The 18642-nt window shown below is 35.8% G+C and overlaps 1 protein-coding gene and 1 long non-coding RNA gene across 3 annotated transcripts; one reads left to right on the top strand and one right to left on the bottom strand.

The window, feature by feature from the left end:
• Positions 1-61: 61 nt before the first annotated feature.
• On the bottom strand, positions 62-5713 carry LOC111274848 (uncharacterized). Of its 2 annotated transcripts, none has more exons than XR_016329290.1 (7): positions 5456-5713; positions 5084-5234; positions 4643-4699; positions 4021-4086; positions 3595-3687; positions 3197-3240; positions 62-515 (listed from the first exon to the last, which is right to left on the bottom strand). It is a non-coding gene; the product is annotated as an uncharacterized LOC111274848 (long non-coding RNA). The 2 variants fall into 2 exon arrangements; XR_016329291.1 differs by having other exon boundaries at positions 5084-5204.
• A 135-nt stretch (positions 5714-5848) lies between these two features.
• On the top strand, positions 5849-8099 carry LOC111289157 (succinate dehydrogenase subunit 7A, mitochondrial-like). Its single transcript, XM_022880021.2, has 4 exons — positions 5849-6008; positions 6130-6198; positions 6715-6817; positions 7829-8099. Exons 1-4 carry the CDS (start codon positions 5952-5954, stop codon positions 7909-7911), a joined length of 312 nt encoding a protein of 103 aa, XP_022735756.2. The 5' UTR covers positions 5849-5951; the 3' UTR covers positions 7912-8099.
• The last annotated feature ends 10543 nt before the right edge of the window (positions 8100-18642 follow it).

The raw sequence follows: 18642 nt of genomic DNA, 5'->3' as shown, positions 1-18642 counted from the left end.
GTGCTAGAACAGGAACTCAATTGCACTTGATGTAAAACTATTCTTACTTGGAACATGGTAATCCAGATGAAGTTCATGAAGCATAAATCCAACATACAAAGAATAGATCTTGGGGTAATCAGGGACAAATCAGACCGTCCATCATATTGGAAAGTAATATTCTCAAAGCATACGCCTTTATAAGGTTTCACAGACCTGAAAATTTACTACCAAATACCAGTGGAAATTTGCAGCAATATGGAAATTGTATAAATGCAAAATTTTGACTAATTGATTATTGCAATCATACGAAAAATGCACAGAAGTTTGAAAATTATGTGTACTAAACGTGTCCAATTGCAAAAGGACAATTGTATGTTTCTGTGGTGTGAGAAGTAGAGAGTGTGAGCTTGTCCATGGGTAAAGTTTAGAAGAAAAAGATAAATACGGGAGTAGTTACAAATTGAAGACATTTCTTCCGAAACTAATAGGAAGCTTCACATCTTGCTAGTAGTTTCGTCATTGCATACGTCAGTCTGAGGAAAGAATTAGGTATGAGATGATTAGTCTAATTTGCAACCAATCATTACATCTAATAATTAAATCATTTTATTTTATAATAATTTAAAATTTTTATATAATAATATTAAATTTCTGAAATGATAATATCATTATTTTGAGGAGCGAACCGCTTCTCATTCAAAAGTATGAAAAATTTTATTGTATAAGAAAATAATTTTTAATATTATTTTAGAATTACTTTACTCTAACGAAAGTGAGAATAAATATATGGTTCCTTCCAAATTTAGTCTTTATAAGTAGAGAAATCAATCATTCTTTCCAACTTCTAATTAGTATAATTCACTTCTCTCAATATATGATTAAAATTAGCAAAATATTATGAGCTTTTTTATAATATTGAAATTATAATATGGAGTTATCATTTTGATCTATACAATTAAAATTTTCTTAATTTGTAGTAAGAAGACTTATTAATTTAAATTTATTTATAAAAACTCAATGAAATTGTTTTTTTAATAAAAATTGAGTAATCAAATTTTAGTTCAATGGTTTAATTCATTTTATGATTTATGTGCATTCATTTTGGAACTATTATTAACAAATAATGAATTTATTTAATAATTTTTGGAAATTATTTTCGTAAAAATTAGTTTATACTTTTTAGTTTTTTTTTATAAAAATGACATAATACTATTTTATGAATTGTTTATTCAATAAATTTTTTAAGGTTATTTTGAATATTTTATATTTAGATTTTTTATGTAATGTTAAATACAATGATTTAAATCATTTGTAATTTATAATATTATATCAAATATAATAATTTAATATCACTGAAGACTAAATCATTTTAATGATCTCATCGCTATAATAATTATATCATCACAATGACTTTGAAAGTGATACCAAACAATATTATAAATGAAATGTGACATGACATGATAAAATCAAAATGTAAGATTTAAACAATAATATCTTATATCTTCTTTACTTATCTTTTAAGTTTTGTCTTATTTTAGATATGACTATTTCTGTATTTTTGTCGTATTTATTTTATATTAAACACATATAAAATATAAAAATTATTGTATAATAATTCGTATCAATATATCAAATACTAAATATATTTTTTATTTTTATTAAATTCATATATAAATTTTTTTTAAAATTTTAAAATATATCTTTTTCATATTTTTTAATATTTTTATATTATATTATCATGTCATATTTAAAATTATCATATTTATTTTTTTAAGCAATTATTACATTTTTTTTTATAAAAATAAGGAATGATGATGGTAGAGACCTTGCATATCTTTTTAAGCTTTTTTAATAATTAAACCAAAAAGATGTATACTTATCACATCTATTTCTTCTTCTTATAGAATAATTAAAATTTAAATAAATTTGTACCCAAAAGAATGGATTGGGAGATGGATTTTGATGCTTCATTTGATTGGTATTTTTGAAAATATACGGCAGCATAAGAAGATCATGGACCTGATGAACTGATGCCTAAAAATAAAGGTTAATCACAGCATAACATGAGCTTCCGGCCCAAAGAATAGAGGACTGGGCCATGTATTTCAACTTTCGAAAGGGAGAATAAAAGGTAAGGTTATTCTTAGCTTAAATTACAATAAAATATTTAATATGATACGTAAATTGTAAAAATTTATAATGTATTGTTTAAATTATAAATTTGTTAATTAATTTAATACTTATTTTTAATGTGATTAATTTTAAATGATGACATGTAATGAACAAATAATCATTCAAGTATTATATTAATAATAGATTAATAATTTAAGAACCAAATTAAAAATTTTTTAAATTTAAATATCACATTGAATAATTTATTATAATTTAAAAATCATTTATGACATTAATCTATTTATATATTTCAATGATATATGTTTGTTAATATGATGTAATCAAAAAAAAAAAAAATGGTAATTATAACATTTGTTTGTGATGAGATAGAGAAAAAAACATCTTACGCATGTGTACATATAAATTTTGTGTTTAAAATAACATTAGAAAATTTTGGAATTAAATAATAAATTTCAATCGATCAAGAATCTAAAGTATAATTTCTGAACATTTTTAAATAAAATCCTAATTTTTCGACAAAAATTTGCATCAAAGGTCATGATGATTTGTTTTTGAATTTAATAAATTTGGACTCAAATTTAAAATTTTTTTAATTATTGAAATTTGGTCTCCAAATTTAAGATTCTCAAAAGTCTTAGAATTTTATTTCAATTTAAATATTCTTGGAATCTTATCCTAATTTAAGAATTCTTGAATCTTCTTACTTTAATCTTCTAGTATTTGATTTGTGGGAATTCTGAAAAGTTTGTTCTTCAAATTTTCCTTTTTAAACTTGTAGGATGGATCAAATGCTAATTTAAGAATTCTTGGATCCTCCTACTTTAATATTCAAAATTTTCTTCTTGAATTTTCACTCGAACATTATATTTCTTTGGAATCGGAAGTATATCTCCTATTATGATTATAATATAATTAATCAATCATAATTTAAAATTATGTGAAAATTATTAAAATTTTATATGAAATTCACATTAGAGGACGCTTAATTTTTTATTGTGATTGAACGATTATAATAGTATAATAAAATAAATTGTAAATAAAATACTCCCGTTGGAACCACGTGCAGTTACTGTATACTTACCTTATTTCTTATAGCCTCCAAGATCTCTTTTAAAGGTGGCCGGCCTGAAACAAGAACAAGAATCCTTAAAACATGAAATCGATCCCCGTAAAATCTCACAAGCCAGGATTTGAAACTTTTAACACAAAGAATTCTAGAGATAAAATTGCATTAACTTCCACTCTCAATGCATTCATTTCAAAATGCAACTGATTTCCACATGCTGGTTAGGCTGCTGTTGCAATTTTGTAACCAAGTACTACAATCTTTGTTTAATTAAACTCAAATATTAGCTGTACAAATCAACTAGACTTGGCTATGGAAGGTAAACAGAGACTCAGAATTTCTGTTTCCATTTTTTTGGCCCGAATGAAACTCATAAACTAGAATACAGAATTCCAAGTGCAGCATATGTTTACCGGTATTTTGAAGACGATATTTAGCCCATGCACCATAGATGGAATCAACTATTGTTGCAATCCGCACAAGATGGCATGCTGTACCATTATCCACTGATGAACACACAGAAAAGGGAAATCTTTATTTTTCCCGAAACAACAAGGTCTTGAAAAGTAGATATGATAACACGATATGAAAATAATACGAAAAAAAGATATAAAAGTAACATGATTTAAAATTTTAATAAAAAACTATATATAAGATTGGTGAAAAAAAATATATTTTATATTTGATATCTTGACATGAATTATAATATAACAAATTTTTTGTTCTACACATGTTTGAAACAAAAAAAACGCAACACAGACACACAAATTGCTATGACTACTGAAGGACAATAGCAAATCAACAGAACTACAAGTAATATAAAGTAAGCATAAACTTACAAGTTCATATTTGGTAATGGCATAAACCCATCCAAGACCAGCTTGCTTATACAATTTTCTAAATGCCTGCAAGTCATCAATACAGTAAATAATGCTTTAAATTGTATCCTCCTCTCCCCATGCTCCCCAATCCAAAGAAAAAAAGCAGGAGTAATATTAAAGAGAAAAATCAAAACTCAAAAAGAGGAAACAAGAGGGAAAGGTGCCACCAGCTTCAATTAAAGATATCATAACACTATACTCTGGTCAGCTTGTTCTTAAATACAATAAGCATCCCTTGTATGCCTACAGTAACTTGTACACTACTTGAAATAACCTGTAGTGGTCACGTATTATAACCTGTTTTAACATCCTAAACAGCATTCAGGACTCCAAATGTCAAAGGAAATGCAGATTTCGAAGTTCATATACCTGGATTTTTTTTTTTTTCATTTTGTGTTCTTCATTACTATATTTTTTATCATTTACTTTCATTTAGATTACGGTCCAACAAAGTCACAACTATAGCGAATGTTTTTCGCATTACAACATTCAGCAAATTTGCAGAATAGTGTTAGAATAACAAGAAGGAAAAAGTTCATAATCCAGGGTTAGAGCATTGTAAAAATCGAGAAAGTCATACCTCCACATCTATGACAACAGTTCCATCAGAGAGAATGGCATGAATTCTTCCCATAACCTAAACAACAAACGGAACTCATTCAAATTCAGTACTAGTATACCGATCATATTCCTACTAACTGATCACACCACAGATGGCAAGCATATTTGAAATTGATCAAAAAGGGGTTTAATAATCCCCGAACATACAGTTTTGTAGTCCAATCCTTGATTCTCTTTAGGAGAATCATCATCAGAAATTCAGCACTTATGTCAACAAACTAAATAGTGCCATATTGCTTATTCCTCTCCCTAGCATATCGATCTCACAACAAGATAAGATAATAAACAGAGTGAAAAAAAAAAAAAAAAAACTAATGAACAGCAAATATATCATAAGCAAGATATATACGGAGCAGTATGTTATTAATCAAATTCCTACAGTAATTATTTCAAAGTATACCTCACCAATGCAAAGCGGACAATCTCCATCATAAAGCATTATAATCTTCCAATTTTGGGGTGATTGTTGGTCATCATCCTCTTTTAACTTTCTGGGATGTTATGGTAACTGCAGTTGCCTCCTGTATTGGCCGAATCTAATACTTAAAATCCTAGAAAGAAAATGTACAACACTTGATAACAAATTAAATTCCCTCATTATTTATGGAAAACTAACATGCACATATAGAAAAAAAAAAAAAAAAAAACTAAAAAAATCAGTTACGGGCCAAAAAAAATCATCAAAAAGTGACCCTGCAAATATAACATGCAACTCCAGAGTAGAATAGATGAAAAAATTATGAATTCGAGGATGGGAAAAAGTGAAGCTCACCCTTATCAGTTTTGTAGTTACTATGAGATGTGAATCTTTGAAGAGGATGTGAAGGGGAATGATGGAATCATAGTCTGAAATTTTGGGAAAATGAAAGGAGAGAAGGGGGTGGTTCTTTGCCTTCCAATGCAGGCACCAGCAACCAACAGCATCTCCTCTCAACACCATATTGCATTTGGTAGTGGGTTTTCTGATCATCCGTTCGTTCCTTCGTCAACGTTTAAAGCGAGCAACGGCTTATTTTTACACGTGGCAACCTCATATTCACCAATAGTAAAACAGATGGCAAGAACACGGCCACGAGGTGAGCAAATCTGAGAAAAAAGGAAAACTCATGGGTAGAAACAAAAATATGAAAAACATTAGGCGTATGAATGCAAAAAGTTGGAATTAAATTATTTTCGCAACAGGGTTAAGCCCATCTGGCTTTCTCCTTCGCTCGACATAACCCAGCAGCCAATTTCTTCTTCTTCAATCTGATCTCTGAAATATCAAAATGGCCTTTTTCCTTCAAAAAAGTAGCCTTGCCAATTATTTACGATCATCTTATCAGGTATGAAAAAAATTATACAATTTATTTATGTATAATAACTTCATTTGATCTTTATCGGGTCTTTACTTGATTGTTAATAGCTCTATCTAACTCTCTCGAATTTTTTTACTGAATAAAGCAGAAGACAGAGGGTTCCTTGGTGGTGCCTAGTCGAGCATTTCACGTGGAACTTGGGGATCGTGAGAAAGCTGTGAGTTTCCCCTTTTTTCTCTATCTTTCCCAGTTCAAATTTCTTGATAAAAATATGCCCTTCTGTTTCTTTTAGGTTTTACTCTTTTGATTTTTATTGATTGGAAAAAAATGTTGCATTTCTAGCATCTGGATCAGCTCAAAGTTCTGTTAAGCTAGTTTTTTGGACTTTTTAAGTTGGATTTAATCTTTTTTGAATTGAGCCCATACTAATAGATGAAGTGAAGAGTGTAAAGGTTCTTATTTCAAATGATTCAAAAAGTTAGTTTGTTTTAACTGTACTTGATCATGGGTTTCAATTTGTTTTTATAAAGTTTTATGTTAAGCAACTGAGACATTACATTGGCGAGGGAAGTTGGTTGAAATTCTTGATAATTACTTATAATCAAATACTTTAAACAGTTTCCTGTTTTTCTGGCATGGAGTGGGGAGGTTAGAAGTGATTAGTGTTTTTTTTTTCTTTTTCTTGTGCCATACTTGAACTTAATAAAATGTTGATGTGGAATACAACCTGCAGCTCTTGGCAGAAGACCCTTCTTTAAGACGATTTAAATCTTATAAGAAGAGCGTGAGGCGACTGAAGAGAATCGGGGATGTTCTGACAGTTGTCGTTGTAGCAGGTAAGACTAGTGTTTGCTCTAAGTGTTGAATGAATTGATTCATGAGTTTTGTTATGTGTGGATAACTCCATGAGAAGTTGGGTTTGATTCTCTATGATCCTGTTTGAGATGGTATTAAGATATGCTCCAAAAAATATCTTGGGTAAATTTGGACATTACTCTTTATTGTTGTATTAACTGGAAATCTTCTTTCTTTTGCCTTTTTAATTCACTTTCCCCTTCTTTCATGGAAGGAAAAAAGGAATAAAATGAAACCAAATTTGTACAAAATCGTTCAAAATCTTAATTTTGATTGCGTACAACCTATGTGTTGATGCGTTCTCACCTTGTCAATGGTTAGATTTTAAGAAGTCATTGGGTTATTTGCCGCTCTCCCCTCATCCCCCGCTCCCCCTGGCTTCTTTAATGGCGATTGTGAAAATATGGACCAACAAAGAGAGCATATTCAATCAATCTTAATAAATTTGATTGATTAGATAGTTAGCTTTGCAATTTCTAGAGTTTGCTGTATTTGGCCCTGCATGAGATCAGAAGGAAATATAATGGTTTGCTAAATCACGGAGATTTGGGGGCTTGATACAACTTAATGAATGATTGCTTTCAAAATAGTGATGAAAAATCAACTTCATGATCTTAGCGTTTGATCATTGAACATAATACTCAAGCTCTTCTGGCACCTTTTATGTATATCTTCTGTTTTTTTTAATTAATCCTCCCCCCCCCCCCCCCCCCCCCTTCACTTTGAAAAAGAAAAGGAAGAAAATTATACTCTGAACGTGCAGCTTTGTCCATGTTATGTCTGCAATTGAGTTAGAAAGTTCTTGCATGAATTGCTTTTCTTTAATATTCAGAATAAATGGTGAGAAGCAGGAGACATTAAGCCATTATCCTTACTAAACCTCATTTGGAGAAGAAAAAAATAAGCTGATTCATTGCTGCTTAAGAAAGACAAACAGTCCAGCATCTGTGACTAGACTTCTTGTATGATGGTATTATGTTTGTTTTTTTCAGGTTGTTGCTATGAAATTTATGTCAAGGCAGTAATGCGAGAAGAAGCTCGGAACCAGGCGAAGGCCGCTGGTGGAAGTGAATGAGGCTGTGCATGTTTTTGCTTCTGTGCCAAAAGGATAAAGTGTATGTTTTAGCGTTTGCTTTTGTTTGTTTTAGCCATTAATGATTTTGTCTCATTGATAAATAAGCAAAACAAAATGTGCTGGTGTGACATTCTTGAATGTAAGACCCTATTCAGCAAATTGCTATCAGGTTCTCATCTTTCAAATAATCTTTTTTTTTTGGTTTATGATGATTCCAGTAACTTCAGAAAATTGACCTTGCATAGGGTTGAGTATGCACTGTGACTAGGGGTGTAAATGATACATTAGTACTCGTAAGCTACTCGGGTTCGATTCGAAGAAAACTCGAATTCGGTTCGATTATTATCGAGTCGAGCTCGAGCTCGAATAGCTCGACTTATCGATCGAGCCGAATTCGAGTATTCTTATATCCGACTCGAGTAGCTCGCGAGCCTAATCGAGCTTTTATATTTAAATATATTTTTATTATTTTAATTAATATAATATTTCGAGTCCGAATTCGAATTCGAATTCGAGCATGAATAATCGAACTCTTTTCGAGTGTACGAATCGAGCTTATTTTTATATATTAATCAAGCTTAATCGAGCGAGCTCGAGTAGCTCGAATTCGATCGCGAATCGAGCTCAAGCTTGAAAAATAAAACTCGATCGAGCTCGAGCCGAATATCGAACCCCGAATTGTGAGTCGAGCTCGAGCTTCTCACTATTCGATTCGATTCGATTACACCCCTAACTATGAGGCAAAGGAAACATCCAAAACGGTACTGCTAGGTGATAGTTGGGAAGGTGAAACAAGTGAAGTGGTTTCATAAAATCTTTGTTTACCGTGCACATCTTCTTATGGCAACTACATCTCAATGGTGCTTCAGTTGCTTCCAAAGGGGGCCTTATCTTTCTTCTTTCTTCTTTCTCCTCTTTCTTCATCTTTTTTCTTCTTTTTACCTTCTCTTTTTCTTTTCCTACTTCTTAATCAGGTTCTTGTCTACAGCCGTCGCTTGTTGTCCCCTGTTGTTGACCGCCGTTTATTAATGTGGAAATTCCTCAAAAAAAAAAAAAAAAATAGAAAACCCCTTTTAACCTTCTTTGTCTTACTATCCATCCAAAAAAAACAACTATAAAAGCCTAGATCTACGGAAGTATCCACTGCCTTCATTCTTTTCTTACCGTTTTTCGTTGCCTAATTCGAGTCCAACCGAGTTAGGACCTTGTCCAACTTGATTTTTTTTGCTATGTCCAGTACTCCGGTGTGTTGACGACATCAATGTAAGATTGACATTGTTATGAAGGAGGTTCCAGTGTGTTCATGCTTCAAAGGTATTGAAACTAGGTATTGGGCAAGATCTTGGAAAAAGGAAAGTATGAATGAAGCAAAACTCTCTTGAGAGGAAAAGGAGGAATTTTAATGTAGCACAAAGAGGGTTAAGGATTGCCACGCTGAGAAAGGCAGCCAGTAAGAGAAAACCAGTAAAGGGGAATGGCCATTTACTGTTTCTGATAGGAAGCTATCTCATACAAAGATTCAATCCTAGGCGCATCCTATAGAGCCTACGAACAAATGTTCTTTGAAGAAGAAAATGAGAACATGGAAACAGATACTGAAAAAGACATCCAGGAACAAGTTGAAAATAGAGAGTCAAAAGAGAACAACTTTATCCATATCAAAGGAAGAAAGACAAGAATTAGGTCCAAGTGGATTACGACTCTAATTGTTAAAAGTTTTTTGTAAGAATACCAATACCTTATTTTTAAGCTCAACTAGATTTGGAAAACTCAAAGTAAGTTCTACGCCATTGAACTAGGTCGTGATTTTTTTTCTCTTAAAATTCCAGAATCATGAGGTTTATGACTACGTTATAACGGAAAGACCTTAGTTCATGGGGGGTCACTTCCTTAAAATCAGAAAATTGTTTCCCAACTTTAGGCCTTCAGAAGCCTTCTTTTCATCTATTGCGACATGGGCAAGGCTTCCAGAGCTACCTATGGAATATTATGACACTAAAATACTGACCAAGATTCGCAAGTGTACAGTGGGCCTGCTCAGGATCGATAGTCATACCGTTTCAGAGGCAGGAGGGAAGTTCGCTTGACTATGTGTCCAGGTGAATTTTGTTCATGTTGAAGGTAAAAAACAAACCATTGTTTTTGAGGAAATCAAGATGATGTGTTTCCACCGTGGGCAGATAGGGCACAAAAAGGACCTCTGTCCGGAATTACCACATCCGCCGTCGGTGTTGTCTCAAGCGATGACCTAAAAAACCACTCAAACCAAGCAATTCGAAAAACAATAGGAGGATGAGAAAGCAACAGATATGAACCTTAGCTGGTACAAGAAAGAAGAAATAAGAGCAAAGTCAACAACCTTCAAGAAAGTGGACCTGCATGAGGCAGATCCCACTTGTCATGCAAATCCCACTTGCATGCCAGAAGATATCAGCCAAGGTAAAGCTAGAGGTAACCTCTCAAACCAAAAGGGCGTTACCTGTGTAGCGGTTACACAAGAAGGGTAACGAGTTGCTAAAGAAAGGTCAACATCAAACACTGATAGCTTGAGTGAAAATCAAAGGGGAAAGCTACCAATGGCCCAGGTAAAACAAGGTCAAGACCTTGTTGGGAAACAATTTACCATACAAAAGGGATAACCGTAACTTAAAAAAGATGAGTTTAATGTAGCAGGAAATCAGGGCAAAAGTGAGAAACTCAGCATGGTTAAAAAAGATAAGAAATCTGTGGAAATGGACAGAACCTTGGGAATAGAACCTAAAAAAGATATACCTAAAACTCAGCAAATCCCGAAATCTATGCAAAACAACATGCCTGTCGAAAAAACTTTCAATGGGGATGGTAACCAAAATTTTTTCGAATATATTGAAAAAGCGCAGTTCCCCTTATCACAGAAACCCCAACAAAAAAAGAAAAAAAGAAGTAGCATTGAACCACCATCTACACCCTAAAGACCAAAGTTCAAGGGTCTCAACGCTAGTCAACGAATGCAGATTTGCATGAACAAACGTTTGAAATGAGAAAGGAGGTCTAGATAATGCATTAAATATCTCCACAAACTTCCTCAACTTCTTCTTTGGTCTATCTGGGAGTGAACCAAGATCCACTACAACAAGCTTTGAAGGAGATCGGAAGGAGGGACGACTTCGTCGGTGAATTTTCCCCAGGGAGAGGAACTCCCCTGGACATAAGGGAGGACAGGAGGTCACCAATAGGACAAGCCCCTCACATACTATGGATTATCCCACCACTATTGATTTTTTTCACCGCCTGTTTTGCCATTTCTTTAGCAAAACTTGCTTTGCTCCGAGAAGCCATAACACCACAATAGGGAGGACATGTTGTACGCTTAGATGATACCGCAATGGCTGATGGATATCTCTGTAGCTCTGCTGTTAGAGAGGAATCTGGAGGTTTACATGAAGAACAATCAGGTATCCACCTTGAAGTTGGTGGTAGACAGCTCGATCCACCAACTAATGATTTATGGTAGTTCGTTAGTGGTGCAAGGGATCGAGTCTCTACTTTACAAGTTAGAGATTATCTCGAGAAAGGACCTGGACATTGGGATAGATTGGTGGTAGATAGTTTGTTACACCAACTAAAGATTTATGGTAGTTCGTTAGTGGTGCAAGGGATCGAGTCTCTACAAGTTATGGATTATCCTGAGAAGAGACCTAGACACTGGGATAGATTGGAGCATGGATAAGTTCATGAAAGCCCCGAAACCACCAAAACCATTTGAAACCATGTCCATCAACCTTTGGAACTGCAGAGGGACGAGACACCCTGACTTTATTCAAATGGTTAGGGACATGGTTAATCTTCACAGGCAACAAATTATGGTCATTACTAAGACCCGAGTTTGAGACAGGGGTGTGCGACACCTTATAGATCGTTTTCCTTTCGATGCATGGAAAGATACTAAGACAATAGGGTAACAAGGAGGTATCTGGATGCTATGGAGGTCAGACTTGGTCACAATGCAGGAGCTCCGCCAGATTGAACAAGAGATCCACGCAACGGTGAAGGTACTATCTTCAAACTCTTCTTAGCGTTTTTCTGCTCTATATGCTAGTCCTAGGTTTAGAGAAAGGAAAGTATTGTGGAAAAATCTAAAAGTGGTTGTGTCAAAGCATGAGTTACCATGGCTAGTAGCGGGTGACTTTAATGAGGTGCTTTCTTCAAATGATAAGAAATGAGGACTCCCCGTTGCGAGCAACAGGGTAAGCAGGCTTAATAACTGCTTAAATGTTTGCAACCTGATAAACCTTGGCTTCAAAGGACCCAAATTTACCTAGTCGAATTTGCGAAATGCTCATCAACTAATTCAAGAGCCAATCGACTATGTGTTTGCAAATCCAGCATAGAGGCTGCTCTATCCTGAAGTGTCAATTTCCCACCTTCCAAGAATAAGGTTAGACCATTGCCCAATCCTCGTTAGCTTAAAAGGAAGACACCCATCCTTTGAGAATAAACCCTTCATGCTTCAAAAAATGTAGGTAGACCACCTAGATTTCACTAGGGTACTGGAGAACCATTGGTCTACACTAAGTGTATCAATGGCACAAGTAATTGACACTTTTACAAAGGATCTCAGAATATGGAACAGAGAGACTTTTGGAAATGTTTTTAAGAGAAAAAAGAAGATCATGGCTAGACTTAATGGTATTGAAAAGCACTGATGGTGAGACCAAATGATTTTCTTCTTAACTTGCAAAAAGCATTGATGGATGAGTACCAAGAGGTATTGGAACAGGAAGAGTTGCCATGGGCTATGAAATCAAGAGTTAGTTGGATGATTGAGGGTGAAAGAAATACTAGGTTTTCCACCTCACCAGCCTTGTGAGAAAACGTAGAAATAAAATTGAAGGACATTAGGATGCTAGTGGAGTTTGGACCGTGGCTAAGGAAGAAGTGAAGAAAGTCATCATAGAGTACTAGACCAAACTATTTCAAACTTTCAAATTGCAAAAAGACAGAAACTGTGAACTGAAGGACTTCAGGTGGGCAACTCTAAATGAGGAAAAGGTTAGTACACTTTTGTCCCCGATCTCTGAAATGGATATACAGAAAGCCATATGGTCCCTCCAACCGTATAAAGCCTCGGGACCAGATGGACTACCTCTATTCTTCTTTTAGATATCCTGTTTAATTCGGACTCATATCCGTTCCACTCGAATCTTATTGAGTTCAATTGTGATTATGGATTTTTATTTTATTATTTTATTTGTTAAATTTATATTTTTTGATATACATATATTTATCTTTTTTTTGTTTTATTTATACTTTTATTTATTTTTTTTTTATAAAGATAATTAAAAAAAGAAATGGCAAAATTTAAATCGTTGAAAATTAATTGAGAGAAAAGATTGGTGATAATGTAGTGATAAATTTGATTTTATCATGATTAAATTTAAACTTAAACTTTTCAAGATCAATTTTATGTTCATAATAATCCTAAGTTTTGAAATTTAAATTGATCTGAAATTCTCTTAATTGTATTCTACAAATAAGCTTGCAATCAATAGAGCAATGACACATCCAATCAGAGGAACAACCACAGGAAAACCAGTCAGCAATCACCTACAGACAGTGATCTAACCCTTTGCACCACCAGCACCTTATACTCTAAAAGTCAACACCACTATCCACTATTTTAATTGCAACCAATCATTTTTGAGGCTAGAGCACCATCTCTGAACTAGCTTTGATGTCATGGTCAGGTCTTGGTGTGTTTCGGTCTTGCTATGACTAACTCTGAGCGGAGCAGTAGTCGAGGCTTTGTTGGTGAGACAGTGGTCTTGGAGCATGTGTACAGGCATTTTTAAGCACGAAAATATGTTACTAATATTGTGTGTGGGCAATGTGAGTCCTGGTTCACAAAATGCGCTAGCAAGTTCAAGCCAATGATCAGGTACCTTCGAATCGAGTAGCCAGTTAGGTTTGTCGTTAGAAGCCATGTGCGGGGTACCCTCGAGTGGGTTAGTGGAGCAATGAGCAGAATTAAAGAATCATGGTGACCAAGAAAAAGGTCACGGGGTCCTGAGTTGGTTGAAGAAAGGCTTTGAGAAGGTTGAGGAGAAAAATATCCCATTTCAGACATTTTTATGATTCTTGGTAAGAGGCTTGAAAAATCTTTTACATTCTTTATAAAGGGATGACTGGTGTCAACTTTCCACCACCCTCTTGGCTTGTTGGCAAGCGGGGGCTTGGCTAGTCTAAAGTGAGTTACTCTTAGGTACATATAGTGTCTAGGTAAATGGGCATCGTAAGGTCATAGAATGTGGCACGGTGTCTCCTAGAGTCATGTAAACCAAGGGATGGTTGAGGCCAATGGGCTTCATATTGCACATTTGTGTTGAGCCATGGGGTTAGGCGATAACATTGGCTATGCCCCTCGATTTCTCCTCATTGAGCCGGAAGGATCATGAGATGATATTTGTGTAAGAAGGGCACCATCGAGCCTAGGGAATGAGCAAACTAGTAGGCAGGCACACTCCTAGAACCTTATAGCCAATCAGTAGAGGGGTGCTATGGCTAAGGTAGCACACTTTAGTCCTTAAGACGGGATAGGCATGATGTTAAGTGTCCATTATACGTGCGGGTAACCTAAAATAAGGCTAAGGGCTGAGGTTCTAAAAAATGAGTTTCATGGGATAAAATGAGCCTAGAAATTCTGAGCTAGCTATTGACCAGCATCTGTGTTATGCTTATGAGATCTTAGTACAAGAGTTACGTACGATGTGAGTGGGCATGGTGTTTTGTTTTCACCATGCCAAAAAATAATAATATTATGAGAACCAGGGCTGCAAGCCCCTATGAGAATTCGAGAGTCGGTGCTTAAGACCTTGATCCCTATAAGTAGAGATGAATGCTTAAGGCCACCTAAAAATCATGGGCTAATAAGTTGACAGGGGTTGGGTTCTTCCTCATCGAGGTACAACCCTATGAGGTCAAAGCCAAAAAAAGCTCATGAGTAGGTGGCTTGAAGGATTAACATTGAGCTATCCATGGGAAAATAGACTAATGAAAGGTTGATCTCGACTATGAGTAGTTTTGGTGTCGCACGAACATGTAGTTCTAGTTTAAGGAACGCGCGACCTATGATAAATGGTAACAGAGCCACGTTTGGCTCAGCTGTGGGACTAATTTAGCCTCTGGTGTGGACATGATAATGAGAAATTGAGACGGTGCTAAGTTCAAAAAGAGCTATCAAGATGCAAATATGGTTTTGTGACTATTAGGGCCAAGAATGAGCCAATTATGTGTGCTGTGAGAAAATTTAGCCTAGGCAAAATACATTCAAGTAGGCCTTTAAATGCCAATTGAAAGGGTGTGGGAGTCTAAGCTTACCCAGTGAAAGGTGTTGGCTCATACGAGCATGTAGTGCCCTTAGGATGGGAAAATCATAGTGAGATCGAAATGTAACGAAGGCATACACCATGAAATGGTGTTGAGCAAAGCCATGTGGGCCGAAGCTAGTTTTGTCTTAAATGACATGAGTCATGTATATTGAGATCAGTTACTAACATATGCACTTGTTGTATGGTGCAAGTGCCTTAACAGAGGTACGAACCGAGTACTTGGGTCTAATCATGAAGCCATTCTGCAGAGGTAAAAGAGTTTGAGTTAGTTGAGGATTGAAGCTGTGAGTTATGAGGGTCAATGAACCATGAGTTCTCATGGTCAGAAGATCATGAGAGTGTGCTAGTTAGTGAACCATGCTTTATGTTGGCTAAAAAAGAAAGCCTTATGAGATGTGATGGTCAGTGGGCCATAACAGTATGTAGTTCAATGGAACGAGTAAGTGGGAATTGACTAGTTGACAAGGCCTTATGAGTTGTGTAGGTCAGAAAATCGATTGAGTTGAGTAAGCTAAGGGTAATGGCATTCGAGTGGCATCCGATCAGCGAACTAGATGAGTTTAACTGAAGGTAAAAGATAAGGTGACAATGATTGAGCCATACATGGGATAGTTTAAGTAAATGTCGACCTATGGGATGGCCTTAAGTTTGAGTAGGTTAGTGGACCTTGAGTACTGAATGGGTAGGTGAACCCTAAGATAGAGCTGGTAAGGAGACCTTATGTTTAGAGTAGATCAGTGGATCCTTAAGTTGTGTGTAGGTATTAGGTTGCCCCTTTAAGCTATGCCAGAGTCAAGATAAGACGAGTTATAAAACCATCGTGGATACATAGTTATATGCAAAGTCGAATCGAGTGTGAGTAAAAAGTGGGGGAACTTATGATTTCTCGTGAAATTAAGCCAAGGCAGTGAAGCCTATGAGTTAGTTGAGAACTATGTTTGAGTCTATGATAGGACCAAGATAGTGTGCATTAAGATGCCACCATGAAACTGGTTAGCTAGAGGGCCACACCTAAAGAAGTGACCTTGGAGAGGCAAAAAAAAACCCAAGTTGTGAGATGACTGAAGTGTTTAAATGCCACCATGCTAGGGCTATCATGGATGGTGCCATATGAGTGCGGTTGACCTAAACACCATGTTCAAAAAAGTGCATCAAATAGTCGATGCCATAGGCATATGGATGGTGTGATGGGTTACGTCCAGCGGGGCATACCAATGTGTGAAAAATGGGTGGTCATTCATTCCACTGAGGTTCATGATCAATAAGTGTGCCTTGAGATCATAACATTGTGAGATTTTGGAGAAAGTCGTGCAGTGGCACATATTAAATAACTGAGATAGAGTCTGATGGTCTAAGATGAAAATAATATGGAAGTGCATTAGAGCTGAGATGATCCTTCTACATCGATAATAGATAGTATTGTGGGTGGTGTCTCATGTGATGGGATCTCAACGTAATCCTTAAGGCCACAAGTGAGAGACATATAGAAAAATGTCAACTGTATGCAACAAGAGAGTTAGGTGTGATCTTGGCGTCAATAAGGGTATCGACATAGTAAGTGAGGCAAAGTGTCATGGTCAAGCTTTAGTGTGCCTCGATCCTACCATGACTGGTCCTGAGCTGAGCAACGATCGAGACCTTGTTGGTGGGATAGTGGTCTTAAAGCATGTGTACTGGCATTTTAAGCCTGGGAACATGTTACTGATATTATGTGTGAGCAATGTGAGTATTGGGCCATAAGATACATGGGTAAGTTCGAGCCAATGGTCAGGCAACCTCAAGCTAGAAAGCCAGTCAGGTGCTGTTGATCAAAGCCGTGTGCGGGCACCCTCAAGTGGGTTGGTGAAGTAACAAGCAAAATCAAAAAGTTATGGTGACCAAAAGGTTACGAGGCATTGAGTTGGTTGAAAAAAAGCCCTGAGAGAGATAAGGAGAAAAGTGTCATTATTTCAAACATTCTTACGATTCTTGCTAAAAGGCTTGGAAAAGTTTTTACACTCTTTATAAGGAGATGACTAGTGTTAGCTCTCTACCACCCTCTTGGCTAGCAGGTAAGTGGGGACTTGGCTAATCTGAAGTGAGCTACTCCTATGTACATATTGTGTCTAAGTAAACGAGCATCATAGGGTCACGTGTGTGGTACGATGTCTTCTCGAGTCACGGTAAACTCGATGATGGTTAGAGTTGATGAGCTTCGTATTGCACATTTGCTTTAAGCTATAGGGTTAGGCAACAACATTTTCTATGGCCCTCGATTTTTTCTTATTGAGCTGAAAGGATCAGGAGATGTTGTTTATGTAGGAGAAGCACCATCGAGTTTAAGAAATAAACGGGCTAGTAAACAGGCATACTACTAGACCCTTGTTGCCAATCAGTAGAAGGGTGCTATGATTAGGGTAGCACACCCAAGTCTTTGAGGTAGGACGGGCATAATGCTGAATGTCCATCATGCATGTGGACAACCTAAAATGAGGCTAAAGGTAAAGGCTTTAAGAAATGAGTTTCATGGAATAAGATGAGCCTAAAGGCTCTGGACTGGCTACTGACCAGCATCTATGTTATACCTACAAGATCTTGGTACAAAAGCTTACGTACGATAAGGGCGGGCATGGTATTGGGTTATCACCATACCAAAAAATAATAATATTATAAGAATTGAGACTGTAAGACCCTATGAGAATTCGAGGGTCGATGCTCCGGATCTTAACCCTTGTAGGCAAAGATGGGTGCTCGGGGCCACCCTGAGAATTATAGGCTAATGAGTTGATGATAGTTGGGTTTCTCCCTATCAAGGTGTGACCTTATGTGGTTAGAGCTAAGAAAAGCTCATGAGTAGGCAGCTTGAAGGATCAACATTGAACTGTCAATTAGAAAATGGACTCATAAAAGGCTGACCTCGATTATGAATAGTCTTAATGTCACATGAACGCATGGTTTCGATCTAAAGAACGTGTGGCCCGTAACACTTAGCCTATTACTCACCAATTACTTGAATTATCCATACTATCATCAATAGTTGTCCACCATCCTACCATTATTACTAGCCTTTGAAGTCCAAATCCCAAAGTTATTTTCCTAAATAGCTAGGAGATTGATATTTTCATGTCCTTGTTAGCATTAATTCCACTATCACTTCTGTAATAAAAACTCAATTACTAGTAATCCTACTAGAATAGCCATGAATTCCAGCTTCTGTAACCAAAAACCACAGAGCCGTGATGTCACTTACAAAATCCGCTACCATCTAAGTCACAAACTTCAAGCCACAATCCCAATCCCAATTGAGATCATGGTACCAACCTTGATTGAAAACTCAACCACAAAACCCTGAACCAAGAAAATTCAAAACCCAACATAATCAATA

Source organism: Durio zibethinus, chromosome 17 (assembly GCF_047325235.1).
Source record: "Durio zibethinus cultivar Kanyao isolate XHJ-2024 chromosome 17, ASM4732523v1, whole genome shotgun sequence".
In the NCBI taxonomy this organism is placed as follows: Eukaryota; Viridiplantae; Streptophyta; class Magnoliopsida; order Malvales; family Malvaceae; genus Durio; species Durio zibethinus.
The sequence above is the reverse complement of the archived record's forward strand: the minus strand, read 5'-3'. Positions and strand labels throughout refer to the sequence as shown.